Source organism: Scatophagus argus, chromosome 3 (assembly GCF_020382885.2).
Source record: "Scatophagus argus isolate fScaArg1 chromosome 3, fScaArg1.pri, whole genome shotgun sequence".
In the NCBI taxonomy this organism is placed as follows: Eukaryota; Metazoa; Chordata; class Actinopteri; family Scatophagidae; genus Scatophagus; species Scatophagus argus.
In genome coordinates, this window is record NC_058495.1 from 26158652 (window position 1) to 26174430 (window position 15779).

A 15779-nucleotide genomic window follows, 5' to 3' on the forward strand; every position below is an offset into this window, starting at 1 on the left:
TCCCGTACTCAGCAAATGTTAGCACTTCAAATTAAGACCTCAAACCTCTGTTCTGTTCTTCAGATACTGTATTGTATCACATTACGTGATAGTGGCAGTTCACCAGCAGGGGGCAGACTTCAGCCATCCACTGACGCTGTTGAATCATTTCAGACGTTCACTGAACTCTTCTGTTAAATTATCAGATAGACTAAAGATACGTTTTGTGTCACAGGATCCATTTCACCCAATATCACTAAAGCACAGTCTGTGTTTATATCATAAATTCAGATTTATAGTTTGTTGAAAGGAAGAGTTAATCACGTCCACTATGAGGAAACAGAAAGTTGATATAAAAACAGGAGTGGTGTGTTTGTTGGCAGATCAGCTTTAAATCATACAACAAACGTGTGCACGTGCCTTAATTGTTATAACTCGTAAATAACGGTGTTCATTGTATTACCTTCATCATTGCATTTTTGCATTGGAATATTGCATATCAGCAGTGTCAGATTTTTTATCTTGAGAGATGAGCAGCTGACTCTCAGATACGACAGACACTTCCGAGTCGTTTTGTTCAGATTGCTTTTATTTGTGAAAGCAAGAAAAGCAACAAAGAAACGTAAACGAGCACATGAGCAGATGAAGAAGTGGCTCTGACAACAGGAACAGGACATTCCCACAGAAAGGCCTTCAGAGTAAACTGAACCGCTAAACAAAAGGACAGAAAATGTGTGGCTCAGCACACACACCACAGAATTATCTTCATTTTAAACTTTCTTCTAATCTCACCGAAGATTAACTGAGTATAGAAAACCATACAGAAGTGGACTACAGTGTTTGTTAGCAATCAAAGAGGATTAAAGGTCCCGTGATGAAACTAAAGTCCAAAATGGAGCCGACAACCCACGTTCAACAAAATGTTCATATGGTGAAACCTACATGAAAGCCAACAATTCCCAGCTCTATCTGCACCTCATGTTCCCCGTTTAGACGTATACGCAGTTTTATTTTTCCTTCATTCTACACCAAGTAAAAGTTAGTGACTAAATGACCCTCCTGTATACATTTAGAGGAAATAAAACTTTAGATGTGTGTGTGTGTGAAGTATCTTCATTGTTGTTTTATCATGGGTATATGATTGTGTATCGTAGTACACACATGCAGTGGTGGAGGAAGTACTCAGGTGCTTTACTTAACTAATACCACACTGCAAAAATTACAAGCAAGTATAGCCCCATGCATTCACAATGTTACTACAGTAAAAATATATATGTATAAAGCAGTAACTCTGTTTCTACACTGTACTTCTACTTGTATTTTCATTTGTTTTGTGTGCAAAAATCTCAACTTGCAAAGTAACTAGTGAGTGTCAAATAATTGCAAAAAAGTACCATGATTTCCTCTGAAATGTGGCAGAGTCGAAGTATAAAGAAAGAAGAAAGTAGTTGTACTTGAGTACATGTACTTGGTTACACTGTGTGTGTGTGTGTGTGTGTGTGTGTCCTCTCAGTGAATGCTGTATCTGCTGCTGTCTCTGGTCTCAGTCGTCTTGATCAGCAGTTTCGGGGCAGGAGAGCAGCTGTTGCTGTGGAAGCCGTTCGTGCTCTTCGTGCCTGGAGGGAGCAGAGAGGAGGAGGAGGAGGAGGAGGAGGAGGTGAGGGAGGATGAGGAGGAGGGGGAGGAGGAGGGGGAGGAGGAGAAACAACATGAGAACAACAGAGCAGACAAACACGAAGGTTTTCCACACGAGTGACAAAGAAAATACTGAAGAACGTAAGAACTTCCTAAAGCCTAACATGATCATTTCACGCTTTGCATGAGGAACATTTTAAAACTTAAAGTCATTCAGACACTCAAGACAAAGAAAAAGAGCGAATCATCACAACCGAGAGCAAAAACTGGGAAATGTTTGGTGTTTTTGACTGAAAAAATGATGAAAGGACTATCAAAAATTAACAGTCTGAGAGAAAAAAGCTTCTGTCCATCGACTGATCGATTCGGCTTAGACTCTGCAGTAACAGCCTGACTTATGTTCACATATCAGTGCATTAGGTCCTGAGCGTGGACAGACGTTTCAGTGTCCACGTCCTCCTCAGTGTGGACGGAGGTTTGTGCTCCACCGTGCCTTCACTTACTGTAGCTGGAGACGGGCTGGATGTTGAGGATGGACTGCTGTCCCAGTCTGCAGAAGAAGAAGAAGAAGAAGAGACAGAGCAGTGAGCTGGTTTGTCTCACCATATGAGACACACAGACGTCCTCACACCGCCTCTCACCTGTCCTCCTCTCCTTCCAGCAGCTTCCTATAGGTGGCGATCTCAATGTCCAGAGCCAGTTTCACGTTCATCAGGTCCTGCAGGTGAAGATCAAATTGTTGTCGTTGCATTAGATTCTAATTTAAATATTTGAAAATCTGTTGGCACATGTTGTGCACGTGGAGCTCGGAGGCTGCAGATGTGCCATCATGTGTCGCATTTAACCTGCACTCATTCTGCTCTTTTCTGCCTGCTCTCCACCTCCGTCCGTCCTCCCTCCCTCTGTCTCACCTGGTACTCTCGGAGCTGTCTCGCCATGTCTTGTTTGGCCCTCTGCAGGGCGTCCTCCAGGTCTCTGGTCCGGGCTTTGGCTTCCTTCACAGCCAGCTCTCCGCGCTCCTCCGCCTCAGCCAGCTGGTTCTCCAGACTGCCGCGCTGAGGAGGCACAGGGACAGGACATCGTCCATGCTGGATCTTTTTTACTGAGCTCATTACTTCCTGTGCTCTGCTGTACCTGCGCTTTGACGGCCTCGATCTCGCTCTGCAGTCGGCTGATCAGCCGGTTGACCTCGGCCACCTCTCCCTTCACCATGCGGAGCTCGTCTCCGTACTGACTGGCCTGCACCGACATTTGGTCGAACTGCAGGCACAGGAGGGTCAACATTGACTGCTTCGCTGTTTGTGATGACTGTGATGCACTCTTACACACGGAATCAGCCAACATTAGTCTTACATGAAGTAGTTAAAGTTAACCTACTACACCACTGCAGTAGTGCTCATACTGTTTATCATTAATACTATAACTACCGACTCCTGCTTCCTCTGCGTACTTTGCTCTTGTACCAGGCCTCTGCCTCCTCCCGGCTGCGGGCTGCGATCTCCTCGTACTGCGTTTTCACCTCGGCTACGATCTGCTCCATGTTCAGGCTGCGGCTGTTGTCCATTTGCAGCACCACCGAGGTGTCTTTGATGCTGGCCTGCAGCTCACGCAGCTCCTGGTGAAGGAAACAAGATGGAGGTGAGAGGTGACAGTGGGCACAGAGTGTGCCTGTTGTAACAGGCTTCTGGGGGAGGCAGAACTGATGCAATCTGAAAATGAACATAGTGCTCATCATCAAAGTAGATGTCTCAGCATGTTTCTGTGAAGCTTCAGGGGATGTGACAAGAAAAACTAGAAAAGAAAAACGATTCCTGTTGGCTGAAATAAAAAAAGACATGTTGACTCTCGGGTGAATCATGACAGGGAGACACACAGGAAGGCGTGATGGCTACAGCAGGAAATAACCAGATACCAGACCAGTTCCTGTGTTTCTTACCAGAAAGTAAGAAATTCAGGAAGGTGATGAATCATCAGCCTCAGGGTTTTCAAACATGAAAAATACCTCCTCATAGATGTTGCGCAGGAAGTTGATTTCATCAGTCAGAGATCCCACCTTATCCTCCAGGTCAGCTTTCACCAGGTAGGCCGAGTCCACGTCCTGAACGCACACACAAGAAGACCTTACATACCTTACACAGAGATTAATCAACGCCCGAGAGTTTACAGCCATGCTAGCAGCTCCACAAGGTTTGGAACTTGTTTTGGTGTAAAGTTTTGCATGTTCACCATCTTAGCTTGGTGACAAGTCGTGTCATTATTTGGTCATAAACTGAACAAATCAAATTTTGACCTGACAAATGCACCAGGTGAAGAATTAACAGATCACCAAAGTTATCATAGTTCACCCTGAGGTGAACATGAACGTACAAGTCAAATTTCATGGCAAAACATCAAATAGTTGTTCAATTATTTCACTCAGAATCACAAATGTTAGCCTCGTGGTGCAGAGAACCACCACAGTCTTTCGGATTCATCCTCCGGAGAACATGAACGTCTGTTCAAGATGTTGTGCCAGTCCATGAGGTAGATGTTGAGATATCTGAACAAAGTTTGACATGCATGTGGTGCCAGAAGTCAGGAGATCACCACTATGTAACAAACTGCAATCCATTCAACAGCTGTTATATCCAGATGTTTCAGTCTGGACCAAAGTGATGGAACAAGCAACACACTGACAGAAAGTGTTCACAGAGAATAGATGTTGCTAGCATGGCTAAAAGTAACTGAATAGTAAAGAAACGTCTTTATAAAATCAGGACATGATTGTTTTCCAACCTAAAGCTGAAGTCTGAAACCCCAGCAAAGATCTGATCTGAACTGGAAAACTGACTCCAGCTGCTGTGATACAGCTCAGTGGAACAGGACAATGCAGTGGTTCATCTTACTCACCACACCCGTAATGTATGAATGCTTGTATGTGCTGACCTTTTTTAGGATGACAAAGTCATTCTCCAAGTTGTTTCTCTTGTTGATCTCGTCCTCATATCTGTGACAGAGACAGGACTCACATGTGAGACTTTGCAGAGCTCATGGTTTACAACATTTACAGCACCGTTGACATTGTTTACTTGTGTTTGTAGTCCTCCACCAGGCCCTGCATGTTCCTCAGCTCCCCGTCCAGTTTGGTCTTGTCGTTGTTCACCAGATCCATCTGGCGCCTTAGACCGGCCATGTAGGCCTCGAACAGGGGCTCCACGTTGGACCGGCCCACCCCCTGGCCCTGCAGCAGCTCCAGTTTGGTCTCAAGCATCTTATTCTGCTGCTCCAGGAAACGTACCTGCACGACGGACGGTCGATTAATTAAATATGTAATAAAAATAATCGCAGTCATAGCATAATGTTCTTCCTTGGATCACTGAGGTCAGAGCTGCAACAGAAAATGAGTCGCCAACTGTTGTGATCATCGATTTATCGTATCGTTTTCTTTTTTTCTTCTAAAGGTCAAACATTTGGTGGCTCCAGCTTCTTAAATGTCAGGATTTGCTGCTTTTCTTTCTCAGTTCTGACAGTAACTGAAGACTCTTTGGCTTTAGGACTGTTGGTGAGACAAAAGAAGTAACTTGAAGACGTCACTTTGAGTCCTAGGAAGCAATTTTTTTGACATTTTATAAATTGATAAATCTTGAAAATAATCAGTTGATAAATTGATAAAGATAAATAAATGGCGATGGTAAGTTGCAGCCACAGAAAAATGTCCGTCTTCGGTTAATGGAGGTTGAATAAACTGCACGGCTCCAGCTCGAGAGTGTCAACACCTGACTGCACCTGCAGTTACAGGCTCAGCTCGTGTTTCCCGCCCGCGGTCAGGTACATCCACCACCTAATATACCTCCACCTTCCACCAACACAAAGCCTGCATTCTGTTTCGCAGCGGAATGATCTTCCTCTGAGACACGGCCACACCACGTCTGACCTGATTTATCAGGTTACAGCCCGACTCAAATGGACGGAAATGGGACAGATAGTTTCAGTATCCAAATGGCCCAGAACTACCAATTCAGGGTTTAAATGGCTGTCGGGATCCCAGATGCATTCGCTGCATGTTTGGCTCCTTTTAAAGGTTTGAAGTCTCTGTGTTTTCATTGACTGTTTCAGGTCTTACTGATGATCAGTATCAATAAACACGATCACGTTTCCCACAGATCCTGGGTCCCCCGCCCTCATTCAGACTCTCACTGGGTTATCACCCTGCAGCAAATAAAACTTTGTCTGCCTGTTGCATTGGACTAATTATTTCTCTGCATGAGGGGAGCAGCTCTTTAATGTTTCAGAGTGTCGGGGTTGGATGACACTGGTAACTACAGGTTTACTTTATTTATTAGCCGACTTTGACGTTTAGTAGTATTCTCATTTATAAACGCATGGCCGCAGAGGTTTAACTGCCACAATGTCCAAATTTAAAGAGACATCAGCTGCTTTCTATTTAAATTAATTTGTGCCCAAGTGAATTTATATCAGTAAATAACTAATATTATCCAGGATCAAACCAATATTTGCACGGTGACTTGTAGTAATGCGTATATGGTATGTCACGACCATGTCTGTATGCACCTCTCAAACTCTCTGTGCTGCTGAATTTCCATCTTTTCCTCATGCAGCTCTTCTCGAATTAAAGTGGCCTAAAATTCTTCATACTTTACTGTAAACCAAAAACACAGCAGGAGCACACTGATCATATCAAGGGCTTTAACCGACCTCATACTACGGCACCATGATTTCACCTGTTGGTGCTACAGTCAACTCAGGACTCAGTAAAGCTAAAAAGGTTAGTTTTGTACGTTTGGTCCAGTACAGCACTTTGTCTCTCTGACCTGAAGTGCATCTCGGCTGATCTGAGAGGCCAACAATGCCTCTATTGTGAGACTGTGTTACCGACGCCGTGAGAAAGCGGAGATGTTCTCTAAGTATGGTATCGATGTCTGGCATTATCACATCACCTGTGGGAACCTCTTCAGGAACATCTACAGTTTAGTACCCAGTATGTCTGTACACATTTAAAAAACCCAAATATGTAAGATGTTAGGAAGGTATTAGAACTTACATGTAAAATATAAATCATTTAAATGTCAGTGTCTTAATGTCTTCACTGAGGGAGGTAAGCTTGAGTTCTTAAAGAGGTTAGAATTGATAGTTCACGCATTAAATGACAATCCTCTCGTTGTGAAAGAACTTTATAGTCACAGGCGTCGTAGCCTTCAAGCTGAAGAGGAAACAAATTCATTGATCACTTGGTCTGTGTGCAGTTTCGTAATTTTCAAATTGCTTTTATGTCTGATAACAGCCCCCCCCCCCAGCTTATTCAATCCACAATGAGTCAACACAGAAGAAGCAGCAAATCCTCACATTCTTCATCAAACTTAAGTGCAACACTTACTTAGTAAATGTTTCCATAACCGCCATCAGCTCTTGTCTCTTTACCTTATCGATGAAGCTTGCGAAGCGGTTGTTCAGGCTCTTGATCTGCTCCTTCTCGTGGGTTCGGCTCATGGACAGGCTGGGGTCGATCTCCAGGTTGAGGGGGGCCAGCAGGCTCTTGTTGACCGACAGGGTTGCCAGCGGGGCTCCCAGGCCGTGGTGATGGCCGTTGGTTCCGGCGTAGAGAGAGCTGCTGCTCAGGGAAATGCCGCTGAACCCCCCCTGAACTGGACCGAAACCGCTCAGCCTCCTGGACCCGCTGCTGCTCCGGACGGAGTTACTGGAGCTGATTCGCTTGGTACGACTCAGACTCATGGTGGAGAGGGAGGTGGTAGGATGAATGAGAGAGAGGTTAAAACAGCTAGAAGAAGATAAGGAGGGAAACGAGAAGAAGAAAACTACCTTAGAGTGAAATGCGGGTTAGTAAGAAGATGAAGCGAACTGAATAAGACTTGCAGGTAACAGGTACAGGTAATCTGGGCAGAGACTGAAGTCAGTGAGATGCAAAGTGAAGGGAACCTGGTGAGCAGATGTCTGACCACAGTGACGTGTCTCAAGGCCTTTTAAACCTCCACAGGGTGGAGTCAGTGGAGGAGGAGAGAAGCTGCAGCACAGGGAGGGCTGAGGTGTCAGGTATCTGCTGCTTCAGGTGTTCGGGAAAATGTAAGAATCAGAATCGGAATTGTGTTTACTGCCATGTAAGAATTTGCCTTAATGATTGGTGCATACATAAAACATAAAAACGAGTAACATGTAACAATAGGATAAAATAAAATAAAACACGGTTCTGTGAGGTAGTACAAGAGTGAAGAGTGACCTGTTAAGCACAAACAGCTACATACTATAAAAAGAGAAAGAGAGAAAAAGCTCATCAATTGACCCCAGAATGAAGTTAACATAATCGTTCAAATAACCTGAACTCCCCTGAAAAAACGACTCTTGTACCGAGTTCTTTTTCCATGGGTGTTTTTTATTTATAACACTTCCATCGAGCTGACAAAAGCAGTTTAAAACACCCCAGTGTGTATTCAGGACCAGGAAGTAGTTCACTAAGGAGACATCAAGGATGTGTTTGGCATAAAAGGTGCTGAGTTCAGTTGCTGTATGTGTCAGTGTAATCCTGCTTTATATTTTGTGCCTTCAAAGTCAATATAATCATCTCATCTTAACTCTAAACGCTCTGTTCCACTGTCACACGGACCTTCTGTGCTAATATCTTCACTTCACCCCAAGTGTGAATTAAAGGAAACAGCCTGTCAGCGAATGTGTCTGTGAAGGTGTATAAGTGTCTGTTAGTATCAGGATCAGAGAACGACAGTCTTCCTCCGTTCCAGTCCAGATTCACTCTGATCCTCTGGAGCTTCTCCTGCAACGTGAGATCAATCAGTGGACCTGGTAGCGACCGCACTTTGTATTTACCGTCGTGGAACCACATAATCCATTTCCCAGACACTGTGCGCCCTTTCCTCTGGACAGCACCCACTGCCCAACTTGTTCTGTCTCCAACCTCAACATCCCAGCTGTGAGTCCCTGAGTCAAAGCTCTCAGAGCCCAGGACAAACAAGTTCTTAAACCTCTCTGGATTGTCAGGAAGCTGCCGTCTCTCTCTTCCTCTCACGCTGCTCAGATCTTCAGACAGGATGAGGTTTGGAGCAGCAGTGTTTGGATCCAGAATCACAGGAGTGTAGGAGACCTTCTCCTTCATCTTGTTCCAGATGTTGAAGGTCAGGTTGCCCAGGTGTTTGGCCTCGTCTATCAGAGCTCCTGGGAGCAGCTGTGGCTCGCCCAGCAGGGGGCGCTGCTGGACTCTTTCCACTGCAGCCTTGTAGTTGTTCAGGAATGAGACGTCTTCAGCTCTCAGCTCGTCCTCTGTGGCTCTGACTGTGTCTGAAAGAGCTGCTATCTGTCTGCTCAGAGCCTCCATCTTCTCCTTCATCATCTGACTCTTCTGCTCCTCTTCCTCCCTCAGTGCAGCCATCCTGGCCTCCTCTTCCTCTTTCAGAAACTGGTGGAGCTTCTGAAACTGATCCTGAATCCTCCTCTGTGTGTGTCGGGCCTGGACCTTAATGTGTTCTGCTGTTTGATCAAACTTCACTTTAACTTGTTCAAGAACCTTCAGCTTCTCCTTTAAGGGCTCCAGAGTTTCCTGAAGTTTCTTCTTGTGTTGTTGTGCAGCTTCATTGATGGGTCTGAATGTGTGGTTGGTGTGTCTTTCTGAGTCTCTGCAGACGAGACACACTGGCTGCTGATGGTCCAGGCAGAAGATTCTGAGTTTCTCAGAGTGCAGACTGCAGAAATCCTCTGAAGCTCTCTGATGTCTCTCCAACAAGAAGGCCTCACACAGGTTCTTCAACACCAGGTTACAAGGTGGTTGTTTCTTTGAAGACAACGTCTTACAAACCGGACACTCGCGTGTTGGTTTCTCTCTCCACCAGGTCTTCAGACAGTCTTTACAGAAGCTGTGGCTACATGACAGAACAACAGGATCTCTAAAGATGTCCTGACAGACGGGACAGCAGAGATCCTCCTCTAATCTGGATGCCATTTTGTCTCAGAGTGAAACTGAAAACACAGCAGACAGAAAACACAGTCAGTCATGGCTCCTCCACTCAAATTTGCTTTCACTTTAAGTTGTATTTTCAGTCAAACTCACCTTCAGTGTGTGGCGAATCGGCAGGTTGAAGCAGCAGTCTTGTAGTTCCCCACGTTTCTCTCCTGTAGCTGAGCTCACTCAGTTTGCTGTGAAGTTTGAGGCTGGCTGGAGTTGAACTGTGCCTCGCCCAGAAAGCTGACGAGAGCAGGCGGCAGCAGGAGGCGGAGCCAAAAAACTGGTCAAGTTGGACAGTTTGCAGCAGCCTTCAGTCTGCACAGGAAGTCACAGGAGTACTCACACCTGGTCAGATCTGATTCTTTATTAAATCAAAATGATATCAGATTACTGCTGTGGGTAAATCAGCTGAGCAGACCTTCTTCTCAAATAACACAAAATAACAAAATTAAAACTGGTTTCAATATCTGACAACAGTAATAAAAACCTGCTGTCTTGTGATAATCTGTCTTTCTGTGTTTTGTGAGCAAGAACAAACTAGTTTTTTTTGGGGGGGGTTGCTGGTGTTTCTCAGGTGAGTCAGGTGAGGGGTGGAGCTTTGTCAGGTGTAATCTGCTGAAACCTGTTGCCTCACATGAAACATTGGGCAGGAATGTCTGACCACAGTGCTACAACACCAACCAACAGAGGATGCTGGTGATGTTGCAGGACTAATTCAGTGCTAATCTAAGATAATCTGAGATAAAGAGTTTGTTTTCAGGCTTATAAAGAAGTGGACTTTATTCTTTTTCTTTGGTGACAGTGAGCTGAGCAGGTTGATGCCCCTCAAGGTGTCCAATGAACTGTCCTCTGTTCTGCGTTAACAGTAAGCGTTAAGTTCAACCAAAACCTGGGACTCCGAAAAGCAGACACTGACAACAAGAGTAAATGAAAAGGAAGACTTTCACTGACAGAAACTAACCAACCTGACAAAAGTCAAAGATCAAGTTCAAACATTCAGTTTTTTCCAAGATATAATCCAGCAAAGGTGGATTGAGAGGACAGGAAGGAGTTGGGTTGATTGGCCAGGATGCAGAACAGGTGTGCAGGGAGACAGAGGACTGAAGGAGGACAATGACCAACCTCAGACTGTTGGTTTCAGACTGGCTCAGGTAAGACACACATGCAGTAAAAAGAGTAAAAAAGGAAAAAACAAATACAATCCTGACAAACACATTTATTCATACAGACTGAGATGCGTTCAGAAAGATAGTAGAAGTTTTGTTGGGTGACAGTTTTTAAGAAACTAATGATTTCCAGTTGTGTATCTTCCAAGCTGAGCAATAGTTTATTCATGTTAGCAGGAAGCTTCTCACCTCTCATGTCATATTTTTAAACATTTCTCTGACCGTAACTTTAATAACACTCTTGAAAAGATGGAACGTCTTTAAGGTCTGTCTGATCATCGATTGTCCAAACGTCTCCTCTTGGCTGGTGTGTCTGACGACTGTCCTCTCTTCCTTTTTGTCGTTGTCGTCTTCTTCTTCCCCTGTAATCCTGCCGGCACGTCCTTCTTCTTCTTCTGTGGTCCTGTTAGTGTTCAGTTTACACAAACAGAACAAAACTGAAATGTGCAGTCGACCCAGAAATTAAAACACTGAGGTGAAGTTCAGCTTCAGCTGAGTTTGACGAGCTGATTGAGTATCTTCCAAAATTAGTGTTTTTTAAATGCCAAATTTGCTGTTTGTGCTTCCACAGACAGCGTGATGGGATATTAACAAAAAGCAGGAAAGCTCATTCTGAAACTTTGTAACCGTAAGCGGCATATTAACGTATAAGTATAACATACATATAAGATGAATTCAGTCTTTGCTGAAAGAACTGACATAAAATGAAAATGAAACTTGTGCAAATGGTTTGACTCCTATCCAAACTGGTACAAAGTGAAAGCAGAAGATGAATACACAGCATGAGTCACTGATGTGCGTAAAACGAAACCTTTCTTCTGGGTTTGTCTTCCGGTGGACGCTGTCCTTGCTGTCCGGGGCAGAGGCGTCTTCCTTTGTCTCGGTGCTTTGTGTTTCTGATTGGTCTTCAGCTCCACCTCCACAGGGTAGTGGTCACTGATGCCCAGAGTCTTGGAGAGCACATAAAGTCATATATTTAATTAATTTTGACACTGATGTACATCATCATCACTGATGTAAATCAGCACCAAAGCGAGTCAGTCTTACTTCCTCATCAGTCAGCTTGAACTTGCTCTGAAAGTTGAACGACTTGGCTGAGCCGGGGACGATGGCGTTCAGCATGGTCTGGCCATACACCACGATCCTGTCGGCAGAGGACGCATCGCGGTCTTTAAAAACCATTCTGTAATTGGACAACAAGAATATCCACATGAAGCTGTACCTGTCGTAGGTGTGGTCATTGCAGTTGCTGGACGTGGTGTCGACATCATCGTCTATCAGCCAATGGTAGGGAGCCGAGCAGATGCGGATCTTTTCCTTTTTCCTCTTGGAGAGATAACGTCCATCCGCATTGAAGTCCCCCAAAATCATGATGTTCTGCAAGAAGAAATCACAGCACAACCAAAATCACCAGCCGTCATGATAGAAAACAAAAGCTATTGTATGTGGGCTGTTTTAACTTTAAACCAACCAAACACGTAAAAAAGTAGATCTGAAGATCCTCATCAGTGTGGTTTTGTTGGATCAAATGTTGGTCTAGACCTGCTCTAATTAGAAAGAGTCATGAGACAACTGTTGTTGTGATTTGGTGCTATATCAATAAATTGAATTGAAAATTAAATGGATGTTGCTTTACATCTGAGAAAGATCCCAAAGTAAACTGAAAACGCCTTCATGGTCTTCACTGACCCCTGGTGGTTCACTGCAGTGATGTGCAGGTGTGCTCTGTGACATCACTGTCAGGTGTAATAACAGGTGACACAGAGCGCACATCTGACCACACCCAGTCAGAAGTGCACCAATGAAAACACAATGGTGATAGTTTTTAATCATAACCAGAACAATTTTCCATTTCCAACAATAGATTCCATTAAAGTGAGTGTCTGATCATGTTGTGGCCCCTCAGTCACTGAAATCAAGGGCCTCGCTTCCAGTGTAGGAGCTCAGCATTTTCCTCAGGCAAACTGAGCAGGGATGGAGGATGTATTCAGGTCTTTTACTTCGCTTAAACAGCACTAACATCACACTGTAAAAATATTCCGTTACAAGTAAAAGTCCAGGATTGAAAAGGTAAATTAAAGGGACTGTTCACCACAAAATTTAAACTACATGTGTTTCCTATTACCTGTAGTGCTGAGTACATCCCGTCCTGTCAGGAGCGCAAGCCTCTCATTGTTTATATTTTATCCACAATTATAAAAGTAATTAAAGATGTCAGATTAATGTATTGAAGCAAAAAAGTGCAGTATTTCACTCTGACATAACTTAAATAAAAAGGAAGGTTGCCATTCAGCAGTGTGGGCCTTTTTTTATCACACTCATTTACATATGAGCCGATCATTCAAATATAAAACGCCCAAACTGACAGAAGGCTGAACTGTCAGAAACCAGCACAGTTTCCACAGCTGAAATGTATGCAGTAATTGACCTTGGATTAAATAGTACAAAAAACCACAGTGGTGTATTCCAATATCCCACATACGATCAAAATTAAAACAATGTTTGCTGTTGTGTTCAGGTACCTGCAGCATTTTGTGAGACAAGGAGTGAAAAGAGCTTCTGCTGTTAGTTAAAATCAATTTGAAAACCTCCTTTGAATTTCATGGAAATGTCTGGAAAACAGTTCAGCTCGTTTCACCACCAACCGTCACACCTACGTCAGTTCCCCACTTGTTCCTGATCGCATCCACCACGTCGTGCAGTTCGTCCAGCTCCTTCTCCGAGTCCTCTGGTTTGGTGTGGACTGGGATCAGAACCAGGTCTTTCACAACTGGAACAGGAACAGAAACGTAAACACACGAGACAAAAGACACATCAGGAACACACAGCGTACACAACACACACCTGTAGTCGGACAGCTGAAGCGCAGGATGAAGGGCTCTCTGGCGAAGGCGTCCACATCTCCAGGCTGATTGTCTTCATACTGGTGACAAGCTGCCAGCGTCACCTCGTCCTCTCTGAGACACACACACACACACACACACAACGTGATAAGACGCTGAGGCGTTGGTATGAAGGTATTGCTTCAGGATGTATAAAAGCATTGATGCAGTACGAGGATGTGCAGCGTTTTTTTGCGGTTCGTGCTGATTTTTAACTACGTGGACTCTCCCACCTGTAGAAACAAACAAACTGCTCCTTGTAGGTGGCGCGTCCCAGCTGGCTGCTGGCGATCAGGGAGTAGGGACGAGTTCGGTTGGAGCTGAGGGACACAGAAACACCACAGAAGAAGACCACTGCTGGTTTGAGGATTGATTAATGGATTCAGTCTCAGACCATGAAGTAACCACAGCTGTCAGATAGACGTAGTGAAGTAAAGAAAATAAAATACTCAAGTAAGGTACAAGTACCTCAGATTTGACTTGAGCATCCTGTTTGAATGAGCCAGACAGCATTCAGTGCGTGTCAGCTGATTTCTTTTACTAACAAATCAACCTCATGTTCAAAACGCTTTTGGGGCTTCTTGTGAAAACGATTCACTTGTGAGAAAAAACAACTTTTCCCTGATTCAAAAGCACATTTTGGAGAGCAGTGAATCACCTGGTGTTGTTGAGCTCCTGGTGTAACTTCTCCATGGCCTTACCGCTCTTATCGGTCACCTCCAGTACGAGCACCACGCTGTACCGGGACAGGATCTGGAGGAAACGCAGTCCACACGGCATACTGCTCAATCAGCACATGCACACTTCACTGGTGTCCTGTGGGTGAAGTTCTTATCGAGGTGTTACCTTGGTGAGGTGGTGAACCACGGTCTTGTCTGTGACTTTTTTCCATCCCAGGTTCTTGGCATTGAAGGCGGCGATCTTCATGGTGACTTCAGACGTTGTAGAGGGTGAATGTGAGGGACACGCACTTCAGGCTGTGGGAAATGGGGAACAGACGCAGATAAAAGAAGAAGAAACTGTGGTAGGTGAAGTGTGGGAAACAAAACAAAAAAAACAGAACCAGGCTGAAAACACTGCGGTTGGTTTTGTTGAAAGCAGAAATGTCAGCTTGTCTCGTCTTCCTGTCCTTTTTATCTTCGCATTGTAATCGGGGTCACATGAGCCGATGCAAATTTTAGCCACTTTATGGGCTTTTTTGAATCTGTAATAACACATCGTGCTCGGTCAGGTGATGACTTGTGTATGAAAAGCACCTTCAGCTGGTAGATAAATGCAGTGGAGTAAAGCACAGTCCATCAGTCCATCCGTTTGGTTCGCGTTCACCATCAAGCTGCTCAGGTGTAACGCAGCTCATTCATTTTTCTTCTTTAAGATGAAACCGAAAATGTCCTCATGTTCTGTCAGCACGTAGCTTTGTGCTCTGCAAGAGCTCTTAGACCAGGAAAGAACAAACAGAAAAACTCACCAGTTTGGTTTCCTCTGAATCAGCAGACAGACTGAGACTGAATGAAAAAAAACAGAACAACTGCAGAAACCCTGAGAGACAGGAAGTGTCTCTGCCGCTCGCTTCACACACACACACACACACACAGTTTACAGATACATGCAAACCATAACATAACACACCCCACAGTCTCTATCTGTTATCAAGGCCAGTGGGTGTTTCCTGTCTGTAACTGCTGGACCTTCAGCTCAAAGTTAGCTCTTAGCTTAGCATAGAACCTGGAGTCAGGGGGAGTCGGGGGAGTCGGGGGGAGTCAGGTGGCCTTTGTTTGGCTCTGTTTGTGTGAGCTCTGTTGTAGCAGGTTTCTCTCTCTCCACGTGCATCCTGGTTTCAGACAAACCAGCTCTGTCCATCTGGTAGTTGGACACCATGTGGGGTTTCTGCGTCGTTTCCTTTGGGTGTTCATCACACAGAAACTGCCTTGTAAATCAGCAGCAGTTTTGGCATGTGATGACTGAATATTTTCCCATCCTTTGGTGCTCCTGGCTGTTGTGTGGTGGTTGGATGCAGTGATGATGGTGGTGGTGGTGGTTGGAGGTTTATCTCACCAGTCATATGGGAGAATATCTGTGTGACAGCCGTTCTAAAGTGTCTTTGTTTTTAGCGTATTTACTTCAGTTTCTGTTCATTTATGTGATTTTTTAAAA

The 15779-nt window shown here is 44.6% G+C and overlaps 3 protein-coding genes across 6 annotated transcripts in view; all 3 read right to left on the reverse strand.

Moving 5' to 3' along the window:
* Positions 1-551: 551 nt before the first annotated feature.
* Positions 552-7892, reverse strand: si:dkey-222f2.1 (intermediate filament protein ON3). Of its 2 annotated transcripts, XM_046385110.1 has the most exons (11): positions 7549-7892; positions 7033-7390; positions 4683-4891; positions 4540-4600; positions 3617-3712; positions 3065-3229; positions 2749-2874; positions 2526-2669; positions 2256-2332; positions 2118-2164; positions 552-1595 (listed from the first exon to the last, which is right to left on the reverse strand). In XM_046385110.1, the coding sequence occupies exons 2-11, from the start codon at positions 7342-7344 to the stop codon at positions 1489-1491; spliced, it is 1344 nt and encodes a 447-aa protein (XP_046241066.1). In that variant the 5' UTR covers positions 7345-7390; positions 7549-7892; the 3' UTR covers positions 552-1488. The 2 variants fall into 2 exon arrangements, with proteins under 2 accessions (XP_046241066.1, XP_046241064.1); XM_046385108.1 differs by having other exon boundaries at positions 7033-7892.
* Positions 7893-7978: 86 nt separating this feature from the next.
* The window catches only part of LOC124057033 (nuclear factor 7, ovary-like), a 546992-nt gene continuing 539191 nt past the window's right edge, over positions 7979-15779 (reverse strand). Inside the window, exons 1-2 of one of the 2 annotated variants that reach the window (XM_046385106.1) lie at positions 9683-10091; positions 7979-9591 (exon numbers count right to left, since the gene is read on the reverse strand). In XM_046385106.1, coding sequence (XP_046241062.1) covers positions 8201-9574 — 1374 coding nt within the window. In that variant the 5' untranslated portion in view covers positions 9575-9591; positions 9683-10091 and the 3' untranslated portion in view covers positions 7979-8200. Of the gene's footprint in view, positions 9592-9682; positions 10092-15779 lie in introns of those variants that run through there. The other variant, XM_046385107.1, reaches the window with a different exon arrangement.
* LOC124057037 (deoxyribonuclease-1-like) lies at positions 10779-15241 on the reverse strand. 2 transcript variants are annotated; one of them, XM_046385117.1, is made up of 10 exons: positions 15094-15241; positions 14472-14602; positions 14284-14378; positions 13859-13945; positions 13588-13700; positions 13401-13513; positions 11966-12120; positions 11791-11887; positions 11555-11693; positions 10779-11146 (listed from the first exon to the last, which is right to left on the reverse strand). In XM_046385117.1, exons 2-10 carry the CDS (start codon positions 14550-14552, stop codon positions 11019-11021), a joined length of 1008 nt encoding a protein of 335 aa, XP_046241073.1. In that variant the 5' UTR covers positions 14553-14602; positions 15094-15241; the 3' UTR covers positions 10779-11018. The 2 variants fall into 2 exon arrangements, with proteins under 2 accessions (XP_046241073.1, XP_046241074.1); XM_046385118.1 differs by lacking the exon at positions 15094-15241 and adding an exon at positions 14882-15060.

What these genes read in the sequence shown, in the direction of transcription:
- LOC124057037 (XM_046385117.1), bottom strand. Translation starts at nt 14,552, where the DNA reads ATGAAGATCGCCGCCTTCAATGCCAAGAACCTGGGATGGAAAAAAGTC. An exon ending in CTTCAGCTGTCCGACTACAG is followed by an intron (nt 13,514 to 13,587) that starts GTGTGTGTTGTG and finishes TTCCTGTTCCAG; the next exon opens with TTGTGAAAGACCTGGTTCTG. An exon ending in TCAAGCTGACTGATGAGGAA is followed by an intron (nt 11,694 to 11,790) that starts GTAAGACTGACT and finishes GTGCTCTCCAAG; the next exon opens with ACTCTGGGCATCAGTGACCA.
- si:dkey-222f2.1 (XM_046385110.1), bottom strand. Translation starts at nt 7,344, where the DNA reads ATGAGTCTGAGTCGTACCAAGCGAATCAGCTCCAGTAACTCCGTCCGG. An exon ending in ACTTTGTCATCCTAAAAAAG is followed by an intron (nt 3,713 to 4,539) that starts GTCAGCACATAC and finishes GTGTGCGTTCAG; the next exon opens with GACGTGGACTCGGCCTACCT. An exon ending in CTGGAAGGAGAGGAGGACAG is followed by an intron (nt 2,165 to 2,255) that starts GTGAGAGGCGGT and finishes CTTCTTCTGCAG; the next exon opens with ACTGGGACAGCAGTCCATCC.